Consider the following 25,989-nt stretch of genomic DNA (forward strand, 5'->3'; position numbering starts at 1 on the left):
CCACACACCCGCGCCACGTGCGCCGCGCCCCGCGGACAGAGGAGGAGGCGGAGGCGGGGTCGGAGCCGCTTTATTGGAGGAAAACTCGCGCGGGGGGCGGGGCCCGCGCGGGCGGAGGCACCGCCCCGCCCCTCACGCGGCGCCGCACGCGGCCCCCGTGCGCGCGCATGCCCCGCCGCCACGTGCGGCCCCGACCACGCCCCTGGGCGTGGTCGGGGCGGGGCCGAGCGGGGCGGGGCCCCGGTCATTGAGGCACCGTGAGCTGTGCTGGTTAGTAATTAATGACAGGAGTGTCTTAAGGCCACCAGTAAAGTTAGTTAACATCTCGGTAATCAAAATAGGTTTGCTTTAAACAGCAGTAAACGGGCTGAGAAGGCAGCAGGTTTGAAGTGGAGAGGCTGAAGTAGATTCCCAAAGGCACCTTCAGTTGAATTGAGCTTCTTCTTGTAATTCATGAATACACACTCCAGACTACAAAGAGAAGAAAAAGGCTGGATGGTGTCCTTCAGCCCCTCACCATAACAATCCCGCCTTTTAAGAATTTAAGATTATAGAGATAAATCCCTCTTAAATCCCTTAAATCTAAGAATTTGCCCATGTTGGTTTTCTTAGTTGTATTTTTCCCTTGTGCTTGCACACCAGGACTATGTCTCTGATGTCAATGGTTACTGCTGTGCTTGTTACTGTTACAGCACAAACTTAAAAACTTTGTATTCCCCTTAAACCCTCGGCAATTACATGAGGACTCAAAGACTGAACCATTCCATACCTGGCCCTCTATCCTAACCCAATGTTAGTCTCATTTCACCAGCAGCCAAACCTCTGCTCAAAGGCTCCCTGGTACAGCAGTGCACTCTTAACTGCCACAAAAAAGCAGGAAGCCAAAGCAGATGATAACAGCTCTCAGACAAGGTGAGAGTGTGGAATCTCATGTTACACTTCCGCAGCTGTAAAATAAACCCAGGTCTGTTCCTGGTTTCCAAGCCCTTGCTATTTTCACTTTCACCTTTGTCACCCTCACTTGTTGAGATTCCAGTACTGGGGCTCCCACATTATCACAGTCTGCCACTCACTGCATGCAATTGCTGTTAAATCCATCACTGCTATTTCAAATTCATGTTGGATACACTTCCATCTGAATATCCTGCCTTTGCTTAAACTATCAGTCAGCAAAATAACAGTATCCATTCCAAACCTAGGAGAAAACCCCATTTTGGTCAAACTTACCAATGATGATGATGATGATAATGACAACAACACCTATCAATATTGCCCACATCTGTGAAAAAAAGACATACAACACTTACTACACACCATGCAACAGCACCAAGTGCCCTCAGGGTACAGGAAAACAGCCCCTGCAAGGGACTTCCAGCATTGTTTGTCAGATCTAATGTGGCAAGCAAAGGTTCTTCAGTCAGCAAGCTCAATCCACTACTAGCACTCAGGGGTGGCAGGCCATGCACACAGGCACACAGAGCAATATGGGTTTCTCCACATAAAGCCTGTCCCAAGTGAATGCACAAGCTGTTCTGTTACTCACCAAAGATGATTCCAAACTTTGGCAAAAGCTACAAGTACAGGAGTCTGAGTGAGCTTCTTCCACTTTCTAATACTTCCCACACATTAATTTAAGCAATGCATTTTTAGCCTTTTCTCCTTGTTTCTCAGATTACTGACCTGCTTCCCCTCTGGCCATTATCAGACAAGATCCTGCCTAGGGCAGCACAGCCAGCAACAAGCTGCTTGTTACTTTAAAAAGTAATGCCATGCTTTAAAAACCAGATGCTGTGACTTAAAAAACATTGGCTAAACGCTTTCTGCCTTTTGAGACACAAACTGTGATGGTGTTCCAGGCACAGTGCAGGCACACAAGCCAAGGTTACCTTGCAGTTCTTCCACCAGTACTTCCTCTTCAGCTTGGCCGCGCTGGTCTCGAACTGGGAGGCCCCAGCTTGCAGGGCATCAGCGCGGTCATCCAGCTCTGACAGCTTCTGATCCCGCTCCAGAACCTTGTCCACGTTCACCCTCATGATGTCCACAACCTACAGCAGTTCAGTGCTCACAGTGAGTGACCACACAGTGCAACACAGCCACAGACAGCAGACAGCTCCACAAGGTAATCAATGTTTTCTCAGAAGCAGGAGCTATTATCTTTTAGTATATGCAGCCATAAGCTTAAAGAAAACTACGAGATCCACCTGTGGCTAAAAGCCCTGAATGCCTACTTTAAAAAGTGAATTGTGGTGGTACCAGTTGTGGGTTTTTCTGGGTCTGGATTGAAGGCACTGAGACAGTAGTTCACGGTCAGACTCAGGTGTTTATTATTTCTTATCAGTCAAACAGTCTCACAACCATGAGCTTGGCAGCTTTTCATTACAAGGCACAAAATGCCCAACAATCTCTTGGTACAAGGTCTTTTAAGACTAAACTATCCACTTAAGAGCTGACACCTGGATTATTTTCCCTTTTAATCCAAGAACTGATCCCACAGAGCTGCAGTGCAGACTTTTCTGCCCAATTACAAAATGCCACCCAAACCCATGGAGAAGGAGGAAGAAGAAGCAGGAAGAAGAAACCCAGGACAGCACCCTGTGCCCTCCACCTTGCTGCCATCCACAACATCCTAAAAATCCCAAACCCTCAATGTCTCACCAAGTGACACACCTGCACTGCTCTCTATAATCTGTTTCACACTTGTTAATTCCAGTCTATCCTGCAGTCTGGGAAACTTTCTGCATGAATGAGGGTCAAAGTCAGTGCTGCCCTGGGGGTCAGGGCACCTCAGAACAGACACAGAAATATTCCAAGTGCTCTAGGTTTCCACAGTCAGTAGTGCTGGCATGCCTTCAAAGCTGGGAAATAATTCCTGACTTGCTTCAGAAGGAGTTGAGGAATATAAACATGATAGTAAACCATGTCAAGAAATACTTGCCAGCCATCCTGGCTTTTGGATTCCACAAAAATCACATCTGGTAGCCAGCTTTCATGGCTACTGATGAGAAAAAAGCTTATTCTCTCTAAACAAAAGGTTTTGTCTTATGCCAAATCCTCAAGCACCAAGACTGCAGCTAATGTTTGGACACTGGGAACCTCTCTTTGCTTCCCCTTCATATAATGAAGGGAAAACTGCTTTGGAAAAAAATATCCCTGCTAAGATATTTTTCCTTCATGTTTCCTGCAGGAAGAGAATGACACTACTACCAGACCAGACTTTTACCTCATCTACTTGGTGTTGGGTTTGCTGAAGCCGGCGGTTGCTGCCAGCAGCCATGTTTGAGCTCCCAGGGACATTGGCCGACCTGCAGTAAAGAAAGGCATCATTACACACCTGTCAGTCCTGAAAACTGCAAACTTGTGTCCTTGTAATAAACACAGGGCCGTTTCTCACTGGAGAAATGGTGTTTTAACAGCGAACAGTGGGTGCAACCCATGCAGTGTCCCAAACATCAACAAATTGCCTGCTGTGCTAAGAGGCAGCAGTGGCTTTACAATGAGGCAGGGGACAGCTCCAACAATGCTCCAGAGGTCTCAAAGAGGGAGCAGTTTGGCTCAGGGGTGTTCTTTCTTTCCCATATGAACACAAATACTAAGCTTCAAGCAACAGTAGTTTACAAAAAATTAAATACAAAAACTTAATACTTGTTATAACTGTGTGATTTTCCAGTGATGCTTCTCTATTCTTTTGAAATGGTTGATATGGAGCAAGAGAAAGAACCAAAAGGAAAAAGTATTTGTAAAATACAAAATTTACCTTTGGTCAGCTTTGAATTCATAACAGAGTTCTTTTTACCAGCTACAACACTCTGCATCTTTATAATGGATGCAAGAGCTTCTGTACATACTCCTCATTACCTTTTCACCACCTGGCCAGGTTTTTAACGTGCATCTCTAGAACTATCTGCACTCAGTTTCCTTTTCCATGTTCTTACTTCTTTCACATCAGGCGCTTGTTTAGTTCATCCTGGTACTCCAAACAGCCAAGTCCGACTGTTTCCTGTATTTACACATTTGCACACTGCTTTTAACTCGCACGTAATGAGAACAGGCACAAAGTGGGAGCCAGGGCAAGGCTCGGAGCCGGCCCTGTGCAGCACAGGGTCACTGTTTTGGTGCTGCCGCCACCCTTCGGTGCCGCTTCAGTGCCAGTCCCAGGTGAGCAGCCTCGGAAATGACAGCGCTTCCTGCGAGCTTCCAAAGAGAGCAACGCCCGGTGCCCGGCAGGCGCTGTCCCGGCAGGGCGGGCCCCGTTCTCAGACGCGCCCGGAGCCGCGGGACAGCCAGGCCTGCGCAGCCCGGGCCAGCGCCCCGGTCCCGGCCCGAGCAGCGCCTCAGGCGGGGCGGCCCAAGGCACGGCCGGGCCGGGCCTCGCCTCCGCCGCCGCGGTGTCCGCCCCTCCGCGCAGCCCCTCCCGGAACCCCCGCCCGCGGGCCGGACCGGGCCCTGCTCCCGCCGCCGCCGGGCCCGCCCCGCTCCCCAGATCCCCCCGCTCGCCCCGCACTCACATCCTGGCGGAGGGGGAGAACGGGGCCGCGGCGGCAGCGCCCGGGCGGGTCCAGCGGGAACTGCGAGCGGCGCCCCGCGCTGACGAGTCACGGGGCGGGGCCCGGAGCGAGCTCGGGGCGGGCGCGATGGGCTCGGGCCGGGCCCGGGGCGGGCTCAGGGCGGGCTCGGGGCGGGATTGGGACCGGGACGATGGGCTCGGGGCGGGCTCGGGGCAGACTCAGGGCGGGATTGGGACCGGGACGATGGGCTCGGGGCGGGCTCAGCGCGATGGGTTCGGGCCGGGCCCGGGGCGGGCTCAGGGCGGGATTGGGACCGGGACGATGGGCTCGGGGCGGACTCAGGAAGATGGGCGGGGTCAGGGTGGAGGGGGCGGGGCTCGGGGCCGGGCCGGGCCACGGCCGTGCCCCCGCAGGCCGCGCTGTGGCCGCTGGGGGGCGCTGTGTCGGCCCTGCCCGCCCTGGACGGTGACGGGAACGGGAACGGGAACGGGAACGGGAACGGGAACGGGAACGGGAACGGGAACGGGAACGGGGAGAGCGGCTCGGCACGGACACACGGACACGGGGATGGACAGACACGGACACAGGGACACGAACACAGGGACACGGACATACGGACAGACAGACACGGACACACAGCCGCACAGTGACAGGGGTACGGACACACGGACACACAGACTCACTGACACACACACGGACACACAGACGTGGGCACGCACACTCGGACACACAGCCACAGCCACAGCCACGCGCATTCCGTGGTGTTGTCACTCGTGTCCGTGCAGCGCATGAGGGGGGCCGGGGCCGTCCTTGTCCTTGTCTCTGTCCTTGTCCCTGTCCTTGTCCCTGTCCCTGTCCTTGTCCCCCGCCCCGGCTCCAGGGCCGCCCGGCGGGATCCCCGCTCTCGCTGCCCGGGTCCCGGCACGGTGCTGGCGGTGACCGGAGCAGCCCCGGTGACACGCCGGGGCTCGGTGCTGCGGGCAGCGCTCCGGGGCTGCTCCGCCAGGGGACATCGGCCTGCGGTGGGAGGGAGGCACTGGCGGCCTTTGCACCACGTGTTCTGACTTATCTCTTCTTTTTTCCCCCCTTATTAAACTTTATCTCACCCCAGGCATTTTTCTCCCCTCATGTTTGGTCTTCCAGTTCTCTCCCGCCACGCCCCTGGGGATAAGGGAGGAGGTGCCTTCCTTCAGGACTGGGTCAGCCTGCCTCGATGGTAAAGAACCCAGCAATTAACAGCCATAGCCATGTAAGATGGAAAAATGGGAGCAATTTGGAGAGTTAAATGCTGATTTATTCTAAAGGAGGAACATAATTAAACGTTCTCTGCAGTCAAGAAGAAACTCTCTTATTGAAATCTCGAATTCAGTTGTGGAGCCGGGTTTCAGAAGAGCTTACTCATGATGGTACTAACACGGTCTCTGACAGACCAGTTTAATTTATTGAACCTGTTTTCAGGTTTTGCCTGCTGGGCTGGCCATGTAGTCTGTTCTCAACAAGTTTTGTTCTCGAGGACCAGTTCATAAGTAACATAAATAACATATAAGTAACATATAAGTAACATATAAGTTCATAAGTAACACATTTGATTAGTGCAATAGTTATTGTGTTTCAGTTAATTTTGTCATTAAATGTGACCTCTCAGGTTTCTGTATCAGCAGCCCTCTTGAATTCTGCCATTTGGCTCTGCTTTGTGTACACTGTAGGATTAAGCATTTTGCTACCAGCTCTATATGGTTTCTCACAAAACACCCTGGAAGTGATTGCTCACTGAAGAGGAACTGCAAACCAAGCTCTGGGGGCTGCACCTGCTCACAGGCAGGCTGTGGACTGTCACATCATAATCCCCAAGAAATCAGATGCAATATTCTTACAAGCAGGTCATGCAGAGCAGAAACTTTTTTTTTTTTCCTGTGGTTCCTTAGAGTGACTAAAGGACTACTTTGCTCTTGAAGAGACGTGTTCAGAAGAAGGCACACACTTTGTATGGGGAAATTTTCTTTTTTAATTTACAGCAGAAAGAATATAAAGCATTCAGAAAACATTTTCCATATTTTAAGGGCAATTCAAAACATTTTGCATGGTTCCAGCAGCTGAGTTCTTCAACAGATCCATTGATTCAGTGATGCTTTACATGCACAGTTACAAAAATAAAACTTACAAAAGAGAAGACATCTATACTAGTTTTACATGCAAGTCTTGGGGACCCCCCATTGGGCACCAGCTATTGTGTGGAACTGCCATAAGCGTGCAACCAGAGAGGGGGTTCATGTTATATTCTGTATTTCTTTCACACAGTATTACTGCTGTCGAATGTGTTTCACAAAGGAGCGATTCTATTCTCAGAAGACAGAAGATCTGGCTCCTGGCACTTGGGAATTTGAATTTTTCCTAGAAAGCTGCACTTACTTATCTTAGGTGAAAATGTTAAGTTCCACAACCAAGAAGAGGGTTCGAAGAATCACTTCACTGGGGGGAGTGCTGCTCCCTGCCCAGTGACACACTGAAGGGTTTCTGCCCGACACAACAAAGCACTTGGGAGCTGGGCTGGCTCCAAGCATGCCAGGAGTCCTGGAGCTGTGCTGCAGAACTGCCTGCAAGCTCCACAGCCAGCACAGCCTTAAACGTTTGGCTGAAGCAGGATCTAGGTTAGTAGATACACCACCAGGCCCATGGATCTGGAAGAGTAATTTGAAATAGCTCTGTATATTACTGAATGGTTTTCTGTAAAGACAAGGAGTTAAAACATTTCCACTGAGGTCACTACTCTTGTTAGGAACAGATCAATTCTATATTGTCACATTTTGGTTAATGGGTGCAATATTTCAGTTTCAAAATGTCAAGAGTTCTTCCAGTACTAATACAGAGCATTTCCAATTCATCCAAAGGAGATTCTTCAGCGTCTCCAGTTCTGTTTTGGCATGAGAGGAAAATTTAATGGTTAAGGTTCCAATTGCAGACAGTAAATCAGGCTTTGAGGCTGCCCACAGGCACAGTGTGAGCGCCAGGCCATTTGTTTTGCTTTTTTTCCCTTTTTTTAAAATTGAATCAGGTCATAAAGCAGCAGTTCAGAAATGTACAAGAGAATTCTGATAATGAGCTATAGCACATCTACTGTAATTCAATGCTGGCAGTGAAAAGAAGTAATTAAAAACAGGTACAATTATAGAAAAGGCACCAAGAGCACTGACCCCAGTTTTTTTGCCACAATCTTTGTTTTTACTCTTCTTTTAAAGACACCAGTTTCAAAGCTTCCTATGTGTGAATATTTTTTGGCTTCACAACAAGCCTTGCGTTTAAACATTGCAGTTGGTGGCCGGGATCAAGCAAGAACAACTATTCCAAAACTAACAATCTCAAATTTACACAAGTTCATTCAGAAATTTTAAACTGCCACGAGTGAGACAAACAGACAGGAGCAGTTTCTGATCTCAGACACATGTACGTGACCCACAAGTAATGACACGGACTTCAGGAGTTTCTTCCCTTACATTCCTGTGTAATGAAGATCAGAACTGGTTCCCATTGTTGAGAATCTCTGACAGTTTTAAATTAGTAGCTCAATTTAAAAAAAATCTAATTTCTTTGGCTCCTCACTATGTGGAAATAGCAATATACCATGACACCCCTACAGGATCAGTTTGCATCTTTTTTTTTAAAGTTTTACTTAATTTTTTAAAATTTTTTGTGCAATTTTTATTACATTTTCTGACTTCCAGCAGGAGATATGAAAATGTGAAACATATTTTCTACTTTCGTACTATTTATTTATTTTTTTTCATTTTATGTTCATTCTAAGTGTTCTTTATTGGAGTGAGTGTATGGTGTTAAGCTAGATACGGTTTTTGTACTCTTATGATTATCTGCTTTGCAAAAGTAACTTAATTTTCTTAAGCAATATTAGCATTCACATTACTTGGCACCATTGGCAAAAAAAAAAAAAAAAAAAAAAAAGAAAAAGACGGGGGTAAAAAAAAAGAAGGAAGGAATACATAAATTAAACCCAACTGAACCAAACTCCTGGTAGCCAAAATCAAATGTAAACATATCCTTTTTTTCTTTTTTTTTTTTTTTTTTAAAGTAATGTTGCTCTGCCTTTTTTTTCCTAAGTCTAAATACAGTAGCTCTTTTTTGCCATTTAGTCATGCTTTAGCAAAAATGTTCTTCTAAAGAACATTTAAAATAAAGTTTCTTATAGTGAAATAAAGTTTTTGTTTCATTTTACAGACCATAGCCACTAATGCTTTGCTTTGTTCATTTCTTTTTCTTGAGTTCATGCACATATCTCTTTAATATATACAATATGTACAAACAATACATCCACACTCTTCTCGTTCATTCAGACAAAACTATACAAATAATAATTTTATCTTGCCAAGTTATTGACCCTTTGTGAATAAAATATTTAGTAATTAATCAATATATTCCCTTTCAAATATTTTTTTCTCATTTTCCATTTCTACCTTCTATATATACAGAAACTGCCCAGATTTTGATGAAGTAGCCAAAATAAGAAATTTACTGGCCAGAATGCAGCACCACTGATCTTTAGGTGGCATAAAATGTCCAGGCAACATATGTACGTGACTCTGCAAAATGACAAGAGGTTTGACAAGTACATAAGAGAAAAAGCTACATGTTTTACAAATTATTTGAGAACTTAATGAAAACAATAGTACATGAAGGTAAGGCTAGAAAATAAAGTGCTGAATATGAGAGAAAGTACATGACAGTTGATATGTTTGCAGGTTCTAGTAAAAATACAAAAAAAAAAAAGTGTAAAACTTGCTTAAGCTGCTCTCTCCATTCCTCATGCAATACCCGTGTCTCTCGTACACCAAACCCCTCCTGTAAGTTCCCACGGGATGTATTAAAAACCTGCAGATTTAAAAAGTTGCATTAAGTGTGCTGTAGAGGTTTAAATAAAACACAAAGGACAGGAGTGCGAAGGAAATGAAGATGCATGGACCCAATAAAGATGTACTGATCTAAGCCCCTCCACTGAGACTCTCAAAGCTTCAGTTTCTTGGAGATGACTGACAGGTGCAGGAACAGCATTCTTGTGTTGCTTGTGCATTCCCACCTTTTCTGAACAATATTTTTGGTATAATATTTGTACAGTTCCACATGTTGTTTAATACAGCCCTATATGAAAAGGATTATTAATCGCTTCTTCCTTCCTCCTCGGAGAATGAAGCAACTCACGATTTCCTCCTGGTGTCTTGTTTTCCCCACGATCCAACAGAAGATTGAGTTCCAAGATGTCTTGCTGAACAAATTAAAAGTTGTCCATGAAAGTGCAAATGCAATGACCAAAACATTACTGTTAAAATCCTGCAGCTGGTATTTCCAGAACTGCAGTGGGTATTTTTGTTGTTGTTGCATGTCTCTGCTAAAAACAGAAAATGAAAACAGTCTGAAAAGCAATGTCACATTGCTACGGGATGCTGCTGCGTATCTTCAAGTTCCTTGGCCTTTTTCAATTCTTTCACTCTGAAAAAACAAAGAGGAGCTATGTAACACTTCTACTACAAATCTCTTGAAGACAGAACAATCAAAAGGATTCATCACTCCAACCTCCCGTGCAGAAGAGGCAGCTCCCAGAGACACGACAGGAGGGCAACACCTTCCCAACACCATAAACAGCTGGAAGTGCAAGAACAGGCCACTGGGGATCCCAAACACCTTTGCAGAGACACACTTGGTTCCACTGCTTTTTCCCAGTACTGGCAGCTACAGCTGGGCTTCATTCTGGTGTCAGCCTGAGGGCTTGTGGTTCCCTGGGCTGCTGGTCCCTGCCTGACCCTGCAGCTGCTCACAGCAAAGGGGCTGTTCAGTGCTGATCCTTTTCTCCACACAGTGCTCAGGCAGTGACAGCAGAGTGGGGGAAAATCACTCTGTCCAGCTTGGAAAGGAAGCCTGGTGTTTACAGAGGCCCTCACAGAAGAAAGTGTTTATGTACAAGCACAAGAACCAGTATGGGTGTGAAGAAAGACACTTTGCTTCTCAAGTTCTCCAGCTGCTGTGGCCCTGTGTTTATCATGCTGTTGGCAGCATGTTTTGTGCTGTCCCAGCAGTGCAGGATGCTGGATGCTGAGTGCCAAGGCAGATGAACCTACAGTGTGGAAATCACTCCTCCTAGATGTGGCCAATTCTCAACTTTCCCAAATGCATGCCATACATCACCTCCTCTAACTCACCACCACAAGAACTGAACCATCACTGAAAGAGTTAAAAATTAAATAAAGGGTGAAAAGAAGGGAATCATTTCAATCCCATCAAGTGAAAGAGAGCTCTGCACTGGAGCTGGGGCTGCAGGAAACCTGCTCAGGCTGAGCACCTGGCTGTGTGCAGTGTAAAGGAGCCAGACCAAATCCAAAGGCATTCCTGTGCTGCCCCAAAGGTGCCCAGAGGTGCTTGGGGCTGGCTCTGCCTCCACCTGCAGGGAATTCCTCCCTTTGCCACCTGCCTCCACGTGTCTTCCCCCTGCTCCTGCAAGGGGAAGACCCCTGCAAAAGGAGCAGATTACAGGAGGAAAAAAAAAAAAAAAAAAGGTGATTTAGCTAAGCCTTCATAGGCTCAAGTGCTCATGTGATGCTGCAAAAACTTGAAAGGACAAGTAACAAAGGTAAAGTACAAAAAATAGTGTCAGAGATGCAAGTCTGTGTAAGGCAACCAGCTACAAGTGAAAGAAAGTAACAAAGCCCAAGTAAATAAAAGTAAAAAAACACATCAGGGGAGCTGAGCAGCAGCAGTGACAGTCTGTAGCTACTGTGCATAGACTTACACCCACACATCTTTTGGCTCTTGCACCAGCCTGCTAATATAAGGATAGAATGAAGGCTATAAATTGATCTCTATAAATACAGCTCCATCTCACCATTTTATTTATTCATTTTTCTGCATGTACTATTAGTCAGAACCACAGTGAAAAGGGAGCTGGCTGCTTTTACCTCTGTTTTAGCTGACTCAAAGGCTCTAGCACTCAAATGCATTCTCAGTATTTGTGAAATGTGGCCAACAGGGGTCAAATCAGACTAACCTGTCTGCAGGTTAGACCTTTGTTAATTATCCTAATTCCACTGCTGGAGAATATCATGTATGGAAAGACAGAGGGCTCTGCCAGCCAAGTGCACACAGTGGGTGTGTTCAGGGTCTGAAGGCCACTGACATTGCTGAAATCCAAGCCCAGCAGTGCTCTGGTCCCAGGCTGAGGAAGGGACAAGGCAGCCAACAGCACCAGGGGCTCTCAGTTCCTGCCTGGACAGTGCCATGCTGAGCCTGACTGCTACAGCTTCACAGAGAAATCTCCTACAGGAAGATTTTAGCTCTACACAGGCTGGTGTCTAAAAGAGCCTGTTGACATCAAGAGAGTGGAGGCTCCAGCACTGCACAGAAGGCAGCAACAAGCCTCTAAGTTTGTTCTCTAAGAGTTCTAAGTTCACTGGGGTTCTTCATGCTGGGTACAGTCAGATCCCCTTTTCATTGCAGGAAACACAGGAGGGCTGACACAGTAAGCCAAAACAGTGACACATGACAAGTTACTCATCTCCAGTATATCTAGTTTTATTTTCTTGGTGCAGAAAAGCAGCCTCTCCCCAGAATTTTTAACTACTGTTTCTAGTAGTGCACCATTTAGAAGCAGGAGAGCCAGAATCCCTGGTGCTGTGCTAGAAAAGATGCTGTGCCTCTGTGCAATGGACAATTTTTAAAGCTTAGATTAGCTGTGTTTAAGGTACCATCAATTAAAGCATGATTTGCAGTGCAACTTCCAAGTGTTTTCTGTTGCACTTCAGTACTGTAATGTAAAATTAACCTGTTATTACAGATCTCTCACTGAGAACATGCACATTAAAGAAGCTGGTGGCTCTTTCACTGAGACATGCTATTCCTTACTTCAGCACTTCACATGCAAGGGCTACACTAACAAAGCACTTTCACTGGAAGAATGCAAGACATGCTTTGCTGCAAACTTCAACCTACAGCATGCAATATCTGCACTGGAGCACAACTATTGCATCTGTTTGCCTGGAACACACATGCCAACAGAAGTTAATTACTGCAGCACTCAGCATTTGCACTAAAAGAGGTCCTGGTTCAGAAAGAGAATCATGGAATGTAAAGGGTTGGAAGGGACCTTAAAGATCTTCTAGCCCCAACTCCCCTGCCATGGGCAGGGCCACCTTCCACTATCCCAGGGTGCTCAAGGCCATATCCAACCTGGCCTTGAACACTTCCAGGGATGGGGCAGCCACAGCTTCTCTGGGTAACTTACTGCAGTGTCTCATAAACCTCACAGAAAAAAAAAAAAAATCTTCTTAATATCTAAATTAAAATCCCCCTCTTTCAATTTGTATCAGTTACTCCTCACCCTATCACTACAGTTCTGGATGAAAATTCCCTTTTAAGGTTCCCTGTAGCACCCTCCACAAAACCTTTTCTTCTCCAGGCTGAGCAGCCCCAGCTTTCTCAGCCTGCCTTTGTGGAGGAGGCACTCCAGTCCTCTCTTATCAACTTCACAGCATCCTTTGGACTTGCTCCAACAGTTCCATGTCCTTACACTGGGGACACCAGCACTGTGTGCAGGACTGACACAAGCAGAGTAGAGGGTGAGGATTCCCTCCCTCCCCTGCTGGCCGTGCTCCTTTGCATGCAGCCCAGGACACAATTGGTTTCTGGGCTGGGAGCACTCAGTGCCAGCTCATGGGGAGTTTTTCATCAACCATGACCCAAGCCTTTCTCCACGAGGCTGTTTTCAATCACTTCTCCACCCAACCTGTCTGTGTGTGTGGAACTGCCCAGACCCACGTGTAGAACCTTGCCCTTTACTTTGTTCCTGAGGTTCACACAGTCCCACCTCTCCAGCCTGTGCAGGTCCCTCTGGATCTATCCCTTCCCTCCCACACAGCTCAGTGGTGTCAGCAAACTCACTGAGGGTGCCCTCAATCCCCCTGCCCATGGCACTGACCAAGATGTTGAACAGTATCAACCCCACTAGTGACCCCACTCAGCACTGGCCTCCACGTGGACCATAAACCACTGACCACAGCTCTCTGCATGTGGCCAAGCAGCAGCTCTTCATCCACCCAGTGGTCCATCCTCAAAACCATGTCCCTCCAATTTAGAGACAAGGATGCCAGGTGGGACAGAGTCAAACACTTTGGATTTGCAACACTTTCCTTGGTCAGGTGGGATTTACATCATTTACATGCAGGTGTAATAACTACTGCTGAAAAACACAGACACAAAACAGTACAGAATTTCCCTAAAGGTAAAAACTGAGATCTGCCACAGGTACATTACTGAAAGATGCTATTTAGTATGGAATGGCTTAAAACAAACCCTGCATTCCACAGCATTTACACACTTAGGCCTCAAGATGATAACCACCCAAATTCACTAAGCTACCATATTTTTTTATTGACTAATATCTTTGTTCAATGCAATAGTGTGTGTGTCCCACTGCAGGTGGGTACTCTGAGTCCTTTATTCCATTTACACACTGCCTGGTAGATATGGAAACTTGCAGTCTGCAGCTGTCAGTCTCTCCTCCTCTCTCCAGAGCTGGCCCTGGGATGCCAGGGAAGTTCTTCCTTCTCCTTGGCAGCTGGCACAGGGCAGCCCTGCTCACCATGGGCTCTGCAGCAGGCACAGCCAAGTGAACTGAAATACCTCCAAATGGTACCAAAAATGGAACCAGCCCATGGCCAGAGTGTCACTGGGGAAGCTCTGAGGTGGTGCTGTGAACCCCAAGCTGCTTCCTCAAACCATGGCAAACAGGAGGTGCCAGAACCAGCGCATGCACCAAGGTCACCATTTTCTGAAATGCTTTGTCAAGAGAACCTAAAAATAATTGTCTTCATCCAATTCTTTCTTGGTTAGCCTGCACTGCAGCATTTCCTGTGTCTTAGAAGTCTTTTCAGTCTTTTCTGAACTCTTCTTGAGTTCCTCACTCAGTGGTACTTGACTTGATTACAACAATAGCAGGAACTGGTATTCTCTTCATTAATACTCAGTGTAATAAACCCTCAAAATTTCCAACTGCAGTTAAAAAACATAGGTTGACCAGGGAAGAATTTTGGACAAATTTGGACCCTTGAGAACAGAAATCCCTTGAGTAAGTGCTGCTAGGAGACATTTTAAGTGAACAATATAGCACTGCCTTCATGCTATCAGGCAATCTTCTTTACATTCTTCCAGTCTTAAACTGAGGCAGGGAAGAGAACCAAAGTGTAGCATTTGCAGTTACAAGCATTAATAAACTGCTGCAAGGAAAAGAACACTACTGGGATTTACAGAACTGAACAGCAGAAAGAATGTTCTTAGAGAAGATGTTTTACCCCAGTTTGGTGGACTTGCAGTGAGACTTTTTTTAAACAACAGAGGAAATGAGGGCAAGGGAAGCGACAGCAGCAGGCCAGGTGCTGCTGGATGGTGTGCAAACCTCTCCAGGAGTCTACAAGCTCTGTCACACTGGTTTGGGAGAACCTCCCTGAGCTGAATGAGGGCTGGAGTCAGGACAGCTCAAGTGATGCCCAGAATGGGAAACAGGCCCTGAGTTTTGCAGATCTCCAAACAAAAAGCACCATCCTATGCCAGCAGCTCTGAAACCATGCACAAAACATCTTTGTACATCTGATTTTACACTGGTGAAGCCCCAAATAACAGTAAGCACTTCTAAGGCACCAAGTTATTCCCTCTGCAAGTGCTGAAGAGCAGATGGAAGGAAAAAGCACGTGCAATAGAGATGACTTGAGGTGTCTGAAATCACAGCCGTGATGCTGACATACACAAAGGGAAGAGAAGATGATTTCAAACATGAGCTTCGAACCCTGACTCTTGGGAGATACATCCTGGTTCCCAAACTGCTCCAGCCAGCCAAAGTTTCTGCCCCTCACACCATGGTGCTGACTTGGACAGTGCACATCAGTATGTGCTGAAGCAATGTAGTAAGCAACAGCCCCAGCAAGTGGCAGCTCCTCTCGCCATGCCCTCCCCAGTCCTGGACAGGCTGCCAGCAGATGAACCAGCCCTACTCAGAGAAGGTCACAGCAAAGGATGGCTTCATGGGTAAAGCATAACACAAAGCTGCTCCACCAGAGTGACCCCATAATGCCCAGCCAGGGAAATGCTGAATGAGTCCAAATGCTGGAGATCAGTTTACAGGACAGGGTGCAAGAGCCAGAGAAGGCTGGCTGGTGAGTTACCTGGTGCTCTGAGAGCTGAAATGGCCTGTGGGATATTTAAGACAAGGGAGATCTTGCCTTTTTCCAGATACCTCATTTAGGCAGCAAAACAAAAAAGACAGAAAGGCCCAATAAGAATGACACCCCAGAGCATGCAGTCTGCAATTTAACACACACATCTGAGCTCCAAACATATTCAGCCCCTGCAAGAGGTAAATGAAAAAAGAAATTACTTTGAAAACCTGTGTTGCAGGTACAGTGACCCATATCCCAATATGACATTTTCACACATTGTCCCAAACTCAAACAAATGGGACTTTCCTACCCCTTGAAATTGTCCTCTATTCTCCATCTTAGTAAGAGAAGCAAGAAACCAGGAACCTCAATGTAATGTCTGCTGCACTGCACAGATCAAAACCACATTAAAAATACAAGTCCTAGATGCACAGGAGTAGGAAAAGGTTTGTTGTTAAAATGCCAAAAGAGGGAAGAGTGCAGAGAACAACAAAACACAGCAGAGGTTTATTCAGGTATGAAATGCAGCTGTACTTACCAGAGAAATTACTTCAGATGCTACACCCTTAACTCCCCTAAACTGGAGAGCAGCATTTAATCAAACTGTGAGAATATGGTGGGGTAAGGGGGCTTATTTGTACATGAAAGGTGAATGAAGGCAGTTTTTATTAGTCATGATCACGGGTAACAAGTGCACTTGCTCTGCCCCAGAGGGGACAGAAGTTTTGCTGCAGGCAGAAGGTGCCTGGCCTGTCATCCCCTTGAGATGGGAAAGACTCACTCCTTGTGATCTCCTCCAGATCATCTCTTGCAAAGGGTAGGGCAGAGAGGGTCACACTGCAGGCAGCTGGGCAATTTGTTCACTTCTACACCTGGACTGGGAACAGAACTCTCTTTTGCAGGAGGCTACAGAGGATGGTTTGACCAATATGAAGGCAAATATTTGTGTAGGGGGCATGGTAAGTAGCTGAAATCCCTCTACTGAAGCAGGTTTCCTTAAGATGAAAACTGTTACTCTTAAAGGCAACAGCAACTGGGGTTTTTTCCCCTAAAGGGTATTTTGATTTCTCCTGCAGATGGATACCAAGTCTTGTGTCACAAGAGTCAGCCAGTAAAATCTCCTGCCTCTTCCTCTTTACTGATCCTAGTGTAATGTCACCCAAATAAATCCAGGAAAAAAAAAATCACTCAATTTGGAAAGTTTTAAAACTGAAACCCAGGAGCAAATGCTGCAATCATTTCTCTGCACACCCCAACAGCACATGTGCAGGAAACACCCAATTTGTGTATTACAGACACGTCTGCAGGCATTCCCTGAGCAGGAGGGGCTGTGCCAGCTGGCCTGGGAACACTCCTGGTGTTTGTGCACTCCAGCAACACACACACACACACACACACACACACACACACACACACACACACACACACACACACACACACACGGTGTTGTCAGAATGCAAAGCAGCAAAGAACTTTTGCCATCACAGACTTACTTTGGCAGAACAGCAGCCAGTACATACTGAGACAGCTCACAGTTCACTTTTTCCAGAGAGCCACCCCATTTCCCCATCCATCACACATCACTGGTCATCCCAGGCAGAACCTGCAAATGCTACCAAACATCCAGAATCTGCTTCCTGCTAATTTCTCAAATGCTGTCACATACACAAAGCCTTTAAAGGGCACCATTTCTCCTCCAGCACTGGCAACTGGCCTCTGCTGAGAGCAGCCCCTGGAGAGCCTGCCCTCAGGGCACATCTGGGCCTTTGCCCTCATTTCACCCAATTCTGCTTCATCTGTTAGTAGTAAAACCTCCAAATTTTAACTTCTAAAAAACCGAGGACATACAACAAAAAATGGTAGCACAGAAGTCATCATTTGGAAACAAATGTCATTAGCTGCTCCTTTGTTAGCATAAATAGTTAAATAATGGTGTCTCCAGCAAGCTCAGGCCCAATTCACTCAGGCTCTCACTCCTGAGTCTTGAAAATAATCTCTGCAACTCCAAGTCAATAAAACTCAGCCATCAACACTGCAGTTTTCTTTTTACAACATTACATGGAAGCAAGGGTCCAGGCCACCACTCTCTTGCTGAAAACAGAAGCAATAAGCACCCAAATGGTGAAGTTTCTGGCAGCAGTTTTTTACAAAAACCCTGCTGTCCTAACAACCTCTCAGGTGTGAGATGGACCAGAGCAGCCTTGCTGGTCTGGCCGTTGAAGCACAGGCCTTGAGAAACCTGTCATGGAAATTCTCCTACTGATACTTAAAGATTTTTAGCTTTTTCATGTATTTGTAGCTTTGTAGGTTTCTAACATACAGTTTTACAGTTTCTAGCACTTTCTTAACTGTTCAATAGCTAACCCTTTCTCATACATTATGTCACACTCTAGAAATTCTATTTAGTCTTATTTTCAAGAAAAGAACAAGGACATCTTGATTTGCACCAGCATTTGAGAGTCAAAACAAGATACAGGGCAAAGAACCTCCTGGAGACACTCCAAGGGGCACATCCACGGGTGAAACTATTGGATTTACTTAATAGATACACTAATTAATTAACCTTATAAAAACTGTACAAATCCTATACTGCACATGCTCTTACCTATGTTTTCTGCACCTAATGCTTTCATTAAAGAACTGCTCTTCATATTAGCCCTTTGATATTGTTTTCTTTTCATTCCAGGCAATACCACCTCTTAGCACCCTGTTGTCTCACACCCAACCAGCCACAAACACCACTGAGTACACAGGTGAGTGGGTTCTTTATGCTGAGAATGAGACTCCCAACAGATGCTCTCTTGGCACTTACTATAACTACACAGTTACAGCATCTTCACTTCTTTTTTTTTTTTTTTTTGTTTTCCTTCCCAATATGTGGATTAATAAATGAGATAAACAGCTGTCAAAAAGCTGGCCCTATAATGCAACCAGACATGTAACTTACCAAAGACCAAGTTATAGAAGACAAACACTGGTGCTTAACCACCTTTGGGAGTAAAGAGCAGTGTGAGGAGCTCTTCTGCAGAAATAAGCACTCATTTAGAGTAGGCTGCACCTGCAGTGCAGCTTCCTATGATCTATCCTGAATGCTGCTGCAGTCCATGACAACAGAGTTCACTGAGTGTGTGAGTGCAGACCCTGTCAAATTCCAACATCTACTCACAGCCATTTTGGATACTGAAAAAATACCCCACCAACAATGCCATCTAAGCATGCCCATGATGAATATACATGTCCTTTTTCACACATTCATGCACTGGTAACATCTACTGCAGAGCTCTGTCCTGTTACAAAAGCAGCAGTGTTAGTCATTGCAGTAGGGTTAGTTTATTAAAGATTCTTTCATAGAATTAATGGAGGTGAAACTTACTGGCATATCTCGGCCGCAGCCCCATGCAAGCAAGCAGAAAGCAAATATATTTAAAATGGAAGAGAGGAACTGGCTAGCAGGCAGCTACACTCACCCTTTTGTACAGCCTATGGTCCACCAGAGGGCTTTAGAGTGCAAAACAATACCAAAGAGCCATTAGACACACATGGCAACAACCATACCTTACCCAGAGCTTCACTTCAGGGAGGAGGAGCAGCACTTCTGCTTGCCTGGAGAGAAAGAACCCTTCCCACTCCTGCCTAGGGACTCCTCCTTACCAGGGAAGGGCAGTCCTGTGTTTGGGTGCTTTAGGGCAGAAAGTTATAAGCAAGTAGAAAAAACCTAACACTGTCAGTCCCGTGGCATTTCTAGCTGCATCCTGCCTCCCCTGGCAGCATCACCTCTTTTCTATCTCATCCCAAATGCTACTCCACAGAAAACACTGCAGATCATAATTCCATCTCAGCAATTGTTTAGATATCCCCCAGAAGAGTAAAAGTTTCCTACAAATCAGAGAAAGAACAGGAAATAGGAGGTTACCTTCCCAGGGCAAGCTGGCTGTACCATACATGAATTCAGCTCAGCAAATCCAAACCCATTCGGAGCTCCCAGATTTCCTTGCAGCTCTAGATGTGTCACATCTGGGGATCACTAAGTAGGTGGAGTCTTTCCAAAGTTATTAACAATGCAAAGCTTTGGTTCTGCCTCAGGACAGTGAGCCTGGAGGCAGCTCAGCTCACAGGAGGTGTCAGGGGCAAGCTTTGGGCTGGAATTTAGTCAAGTACAAGCTGACAGGTTTGGACACCATGGGAAGATGGGTGAAGCTCTCCTGGGAGGCCAGGAAGTTTGTTTCATTCTCAATAAACAACCCTTCTGTGACAGATCATGTTGATACCATGTTATGCTGATGCATGTTTTTCACCAGATTTTTGAGAATATGACAATAGATGGATAAATATGGGGGGTTTTGTTCCAAGTCAAAAGGAAACAATACATGTCTGAGGGTCAGAATGACTCCTGCTGATGAATGATCCCTTTTGTCTCCATGACATTCACCTACTAGAGCTCCAGTATCTTCTCTAAGAGTACATTCAACTAAAACTTATTGATTTTCATGTATTTTTCATGTATTTTCTGATTTTCATCAACATCTATGCATCCACTTCTGAGAGCTCCAATTGCAGAACCTCTCATTAACTCTCCCCAAACACCTGAAATACCTTCTGGTCAGGGAACAAACATTAATTTCAGGAGATCAGATCCTCAAGGTGACCAAAATCACATTTGAGATATTAAGCCTTTGTGTCAAAAAGTTATTAAAGAAAATAGGACAAAAGGACCATTTAAACTGTTCTGAATGCAAGCAGACAAACAGTTCTCATAATGGGCTTAAAGTAGACTTTGATCAATTTTAAACAAGAAAAAACCCCCACCAAGCAGACAGTTGCCTGGGAAAACCCTGACTAAATCTCACCTAAAGGCTACAGAATAAGCTCTTGAGAGGAATTTTTTGGCTCAGCAACAGAACCCACTCGTGGCCAAATCCAAGGTTAAACTATTCAATTTTTCAAAGATTGAATTTCTGAACTTTAGGCATTTACTGCTTTCTCACTTAGCTCACTCTCTTACAACAGACTGCACTGGCTTTTGCAGCCTCTTCCCCCAGCTCTATCAACTGGCAGAAATCTGTTACAAGATCCTGTTTGTTTGACATTCCTGTGCATGCTCTCTTTTCTCTCACTCCCTCAGATCTTCCAAAAATAGTTGTCATTTCTATCCCTTGCACTGACAAGGCACTGTGGTTTAAAAAGCAGCTCCACAGTGCCATTTTTATACTACAGAGCATTAACTAACATTAGGTACTAGCTGTTATGGCTCACCCCTGGATGTTCAGGAGCTTGGATGGCTGAAGTGTTTCTTTCTGGAGACTGGGGGCTTTCTTAAATTCTTGTTTTATAGCAGCAGTGTGCTAATTTGGAATGATACAGGAGGAGACTGCAATGAGATTTCAACAAGCAGAGTGTGTGGGCTCTTAGCCCAAGCACCAGCCCCATCCTCATCAGCTGTACCCGGTGTGAGTGTCACATGGAGACTGAAGGGATATAATTAGGAAGATTACATAGAGGTGATCTGAAACTCACTTAGCATCCTAAGCTTTATTACTCTCTCCTTAGGAAGAGGTAAGCAAGAAAATCAAGCAGGGAGGAGCAATGTCCTTATTGAGACACAAAGAAAATTCAGAAAGCTTGAGAAAGAGCAGGTGAGAAGGAAGCAATTCCACCTGGTACCCCAGTGTACCTGCACCACAAGGCAGCTAAGAAAGAGGGCTGCAGAGCCAGGTTTGAGAAGGAATGGAGGTGGGTGCCCTCACCAGGATATGGCTGTGCCAGGGTAAGCACAGGGATGTGCTCCTCAGGACAGCGAGCAAAGAAATGAACAGGCCAGTCTGAGTCAGCTGAGATACTGGAGCAAGTGAAGCTCTGTTCTATTGAGTAGGTGATCTGAGTATTTTCCAGGATTATATTTTCCTTTACAGTTGTTTATTCAAGCAAAAAGCTTCTAATTTGTCTTCAAAATCCTGTGTGGTAATAAAGCTCTAAGAACCTGATTTACACAGTGTTTGTCACTGACTGCAGAGAGCAGAGGCACCAGATCCCTGTGTGGTTCCAGCAGCCACAGGAGCCCGAGGGTCCATGAAACACTAAAGGAACACAGATGCAGCCCAAGTGTGCAGAGCATGAAGTGTACACTGTTGGAAAATGCCTTTCTGCTTGCTGGAACTTTTTTAGCAAGCAGGAGGAAAACGGGGAACGAGACTCAAACCTATCACATTTCTAAGAAGTTCTACGAATCTGCTAAATTTATGTATTTTTCAAGCAGATTCTGAGTGCTGCTTTTGTTATTTTGCTATGTCCTGCTTTCCCTTTCAGCATTTATCAATGCCACAATGCTCCTGTTCAAATTAGTCAATTACTAATAATAGTTACATTAACCCAGTTTTAAACTCTTATGATTGCTTGGAGAAAACATGCAACCATAACCCTGTGATCATTTCTATTTTGGAAGGTAAACCAAGGCAGTTTTGAAACCCTGTTAACATCTTCAGTGGAGGCAAGTCACTTTTTCCTTTTGTTGCATCCTAGTCAAGAACCATGACTGAATTCCTGAGCAACCACAACTGGTAACAAACATGGACATGGGACAGGACTGCACTGCTGCAGAACTTCCAGCACTGCACAGCGTGATGTGAATCAGAGAGAGTCTAATGACAGAGAATCCCCCCCCCGCTGCTGGATTTTTGTCTGGAACTCCCCAAGAGCTAAACCCTCCTGCAGGGATGCCCAGTGCAGCAACTGTGCTGCTGGAGAGAGGAGACTGGCCCTGGGTGCAGATGAGCAGGGTCTCTCTGCAAAGGGAAGAGGAGACACTGAGAAAGAGGAAGGCAATGAGCTGAAGTCAAGAACTGTTGGAATCATGGGCAATTTAAGCCCTGCACAGTCTGTGTTACTCAACAGCTGGAGTCTTAACTGAGCCCTGTTTGGAGTGCATGGCACATCCTGGGTGTTGGTGGGAACCCCAGAGACACAGCCAGACCAGAGGCATTCCCTAGGCCTGTGTCTGAGCTGGCTCTAAGAGCCTCTCAGGCTGACCCCAGAGACCCCATGGATGGAAACTTGGCATGTGGTTCCCCCAGGGACTGCCCGGATCTCAAGCAGATCTGAGAGGACACACAAGTTCTGAACCTCCAGGACATGCTGCACAGCAAACACAACAAAACAACCACTTTGGTCTCTTCCATATGCCCTGCTGAAAGAGGGAAGTCACTTGTGCTTCTTCATCAATGACTGTGGCTGTTTCGAGAGCACTTGGAATCAGCCTGGGAACTACAAAGCCCTCTTTCTTGTCCACACATGTTAATTCCCACTTAACCTGCAGGTAAGATGTACTTCCACAGCATGAGCCACACAGACCTTCTACAAAGTGGAGCTTTGAAATCCTGCAATAAGGACTGAGTCTGTTTCTAAAATCAGGAGTCTATCACATGCTTCTAAGAGCTCTCCTTGTTAAATGTCACTGGACTGAACTAAACAAGCTTCAAAATGCATCAGGTGTGATCAGCTCCTGAGTGGATGAAATGCATGGGTAGTGAGAATGGAGGGGGCAGAGTCAGAAATTCAGGATTCACCACTGTCTACGCAAAGTCACAGTTTGCAACGTGATCATATAGGGGATCCTTTCAGCTAAAACCCACAGCAAACACCCTGCTGGTATGGCACTGCTGGCTGCCACAGGGGAGCACTCTGGCAAGCCTGTGCTGCTCTCATGCTGGTTCATCTTCATGGCTGTGGAGTGGCTGACATGAACTAACCTGTGCTGCTCTTCTGCCACATCCCACCTACCCACACTGAAGAGAACACACACTTGAGGAGAGCCAACCAAATGATTCTGTGTCCAAACTAAAGGCATTTCCAGCACACACCAGCTGTCATCACTTTTTGCACTTTCCCACATACCATGAATGCTTTGGGCGGCACTCAGAAGCTGTAGCTGTGATTTAAAAAGCTTTTTAAGACATCCTCAAGTCCAACTTTTAAAGTCAAACAACCTGGGCTGTCCTACATTATAAGCAATGGAGCTGTACACAATTCTCTTTCAGCAACAGCCCTAAGCTGAAGATTTCATATTTTACAGTGCATCATGGACACAGCTCAGCTTTGTTCTTTAAGACCTGCAGTGAGCTGGTTCTATTAGATTTACATTGCACCCATTGCAGACACACTTGGCTATGGTCACAGTGCTCTGAGGAAGGGCAGATACCAAAAGACAGTGTCATACCTGTGGCGGCAGCGTCGTAAAAACCGCATAATCTTGCGAGCAGCTTGATCCTGCTTCTTGGTAAGCAGACTGCTTCTAAACACAAAAAACCCCAACACTGAAGTGCAGGCAAAACTGGGGAGAATACTACTAAATGCAAGAACAATTATCCTATGAACTGTGGCGGTGTTTGAGGGTCCCCAGGACGAGGAAAGAGATGAGAATCTTGACTCCATGTTTCAGAAGGCTGATTTATTACTTTATGACATATATTATATTAAAAGAAAATGATATACTAAAACTATACAAAAGAAAGAGAAAGGAGACATCAGAAGGCTAGCAAAGAATGAATAATAAAATCTTGTGACTACCCACAGCCTCAACACAGGTGGCTGTCATTGGTCATGAAGTAAAAACAATTTCACAAGCTGGGTAAACAATTCTCCAAATCACATTCCAAAGTAGCAAAACATGGAGAAGCTGAAGCTTCCCAGCTTCTCAGGAGAAAAGATCCTGGCAAACAGATTTTTCATAAAATATGTCAGTGACAACAAACCACACTGCTTTTCCCACTGGCCTTTGTCTGTGAAGCACAGCACAGCCTTGAAGAGCACCAAAGCAATATACAAAGATCCCAAGAGCATCAGCAGCCTGGGGCTCACCTGAGTTTCTGCTGCACGATGGTGGCTGCCCGGCGGTTCTGCCTCCTCTTGCCGCACTCCTTGTAGCTGCGGTAGTACTGCTGGATCAGCAGCGCCGCCCGGCGGCTCTGCTGGAACTTTTTCTGCTCGTAGTAACTTCGGAATTTGCTCTGGATAAGAATGGCAGCTTGCGTCATCTTTTTATAAAGTGCATACTACAACAGAAACAGAGAGAAGCTGAGGCATCCCAGTAGGACCAGAAAGAAGCAGGTTCCTACAGTGAAAGACTCGTGAGCCACTAAGATGTGATGAGAAGTAAATGAAGTATCTATTCCCATAAGAAAATGGTGACAAACTGGAACAACTGTAAGATTAGGGGCAGAACTTCATCTGCATCAAGAAAACAGCTATCTGCTTTTCTGCCTGTGGAATAGTTTGACTGGATTCATGGAATCATAGAATATTTTGCACTGGGAAGAATCTTTAAAGGTCATCTAGTCCAACCCCCCAACATGAACAGGGACATCTTCAAGGAGCTCAAGCTGCTCAGAGCCCCATCCAGCCTGCTCTTGAATGTTTCCAGGGATAGGGCATCTGCCACATCTCTGGGCAACCTGTGCCAGTGACTCACCAGGCCCATTATAAAAACTTTCTTCCTTGTATCTAATCTGAATCCACCCTTTTTCAGTCTGAAACTATTACCACTTGTCCTATTGCAACAAATGTCTGTCCCCATCTTTCTTAAAAACCAAACAACCCCAAAAAAACCCCAATAGTTGTAAGTCTAATATTGAGCCTAAGAACACAGGCAAAACTAAATCTCATTAGAAATCCATAACAAGCATCCAATGAACTCACAAATTTGCATGAGTAGTCATAAATTCCATCTAGCACTGTATTATTTCTATCCCTGTGATTCCCAGTAAAGCAGATACAAACTCTTAGAAAGAAAATCTTTCTTCCACATCCTTTTCCTCTGACAGCATGCAAAGTGATGACCACTTAACAGAAACCATGTGCATTCATGAATATTTTTAAGTCCTTTCTAAGCTGGAAATGTAGAATAATGAATAGAAGTTGCATTTATGCTACTATAACAGTGGTTTTCAGTGTTTGCTGATCTTATTTTGGCAAGTTTTAATAGTTTTAATAGTTTCAAAACTGATGTGTCTATTGTTCCTGGATATTTTATCAGCTTTAACTTCTGCTCACTTCTTCAGACAGATGCTACAGCAGCTAATGCCCAGTACAGGGTGACGTCTTAACATACCTCAGTATTTTCCACTCTACTAGGGAAAAAAAAGCCCAAAAGCAAACAAACAACTCCCCCAACATAACCCCAAAGCAAAAAATCCTCCAATATCATCACAGACCACCATTTACCAAATTTCACTTTTTGGAATTGAAGCAGTCGTTAGGAGCAGTTATATTTTGCCATTATTAATTCCCATTCG

At 45.6% G+C, this 25,989-nt stretch overlaps 2 protein-coding genes and 1 long non-coding RNA gene across 10 annotated transcripts in view; 1 reads left to right on the top strand and 2 right to left on the bottom strand.

Annotated features, from left to right (window-relative positions):
* Positions 1-295: 295 nt before the first annotated feature.
* On the bottom strand, positions 296-4,663 carry VAMP3 (vesicle associated membrane protein 3). The gene is made up of 5 exons (XM_059866922.1): positions 4,506-4,663; positions 3,221-3,302; positions 1,887-2,045; positions 1,228-1,279; positions 296-471 (listed from the first exon to the last, which is right to left on the bottom strand). Coding segments are annotated over exons 1-5 (315 nt in total). The 5' UTR covers positions 4,508-4,663; the 3' UTR covers positions 296-451.
* A 310-nt stretch (positions 4,664-4,973) lies between these two features.
* LOC132337857 (uncharacterized) lies at positions 4,974-7,652 on the top strand. The gene is made up of 2 exons (XR_009489286.1): positions 4,974-5,160; positions 5,649-7,652. It is a non-coding gene; the product is annotated as an uncharacterized LOC132337857 (long non-coding RNA).
* CAMTA1 (calmodulin binding transcription activator 1) overlaps positions 6,487-25,989 on the bottom strand; it is a 242,332-nt gene continuing 222,829 nt past the window's right edge. For 4 of the 8 annotated variants that reach the window (XM_059866809.1, XM_059866808.1, XM_059866813.1 and 1 more), the window contains 3 exons: positions 24,557-24,750; positions 23,916-23,990; positions 6,487-9,998 (listed from right to left, as the gene is read on the bottom strand). In XM_059866809.1, coding sequence (XP_059722792.1) covers positions 9,935-9,998; positions 23,916-23,990; positions 24,557-24,750 — 333 coding nt within the window. In that variant the 3' untranslated portion in view covers positions 6,487-9,934. Of the gene's footprint in view, positions 9,999-15,712; positions 15,895-19,173; positions 19,205-23,915; positions 23,991-24,556; positions 24,751-25,989 lie in introns of all 8 variants that reach the window. The other 4 variants (XM_059866816.1, XM_059866810.1, XM_059866815.1 and 1 more) reach the window with 3 other exon arrangements.

Source organism: Haemorhous mexicanus, chromosome 23, assembly GCF_027477595.1.
Source record: "Haemorhous mexicanus isolate bHaeMex1 chromosome 23, bHaeMex1.pri, whole genome shotgun sequence".
Lineage (NCBI taxonomy): Eukaryota > Metazoa > Chordata > Aves > Passeriformes > Fringillidae > Haemorhous > Haemorhous mexicanus.

What these genes read in the sequence shown, in the direction of transcription:
- VAMP3 (XM_059866922.1), bottom strand. An exon ending in ACTGGTGGAAGAACTGCAAG is followed by an intron (nt 1,280 to 1,886) that starts GTAACCTTGGCT and finishes TTTTTTTCACAG; the next exon opens with ATGTGGGCAATATTGATAGG. An exon ending in TATCATCATCATCATCATTG is followed by an intron (nt 472 to 1,227) that starts GTAAGTTTGACC and finishes TTCTCTTTGTAG; the next exon opens with TCTGGAGTGTGTATTCATGA.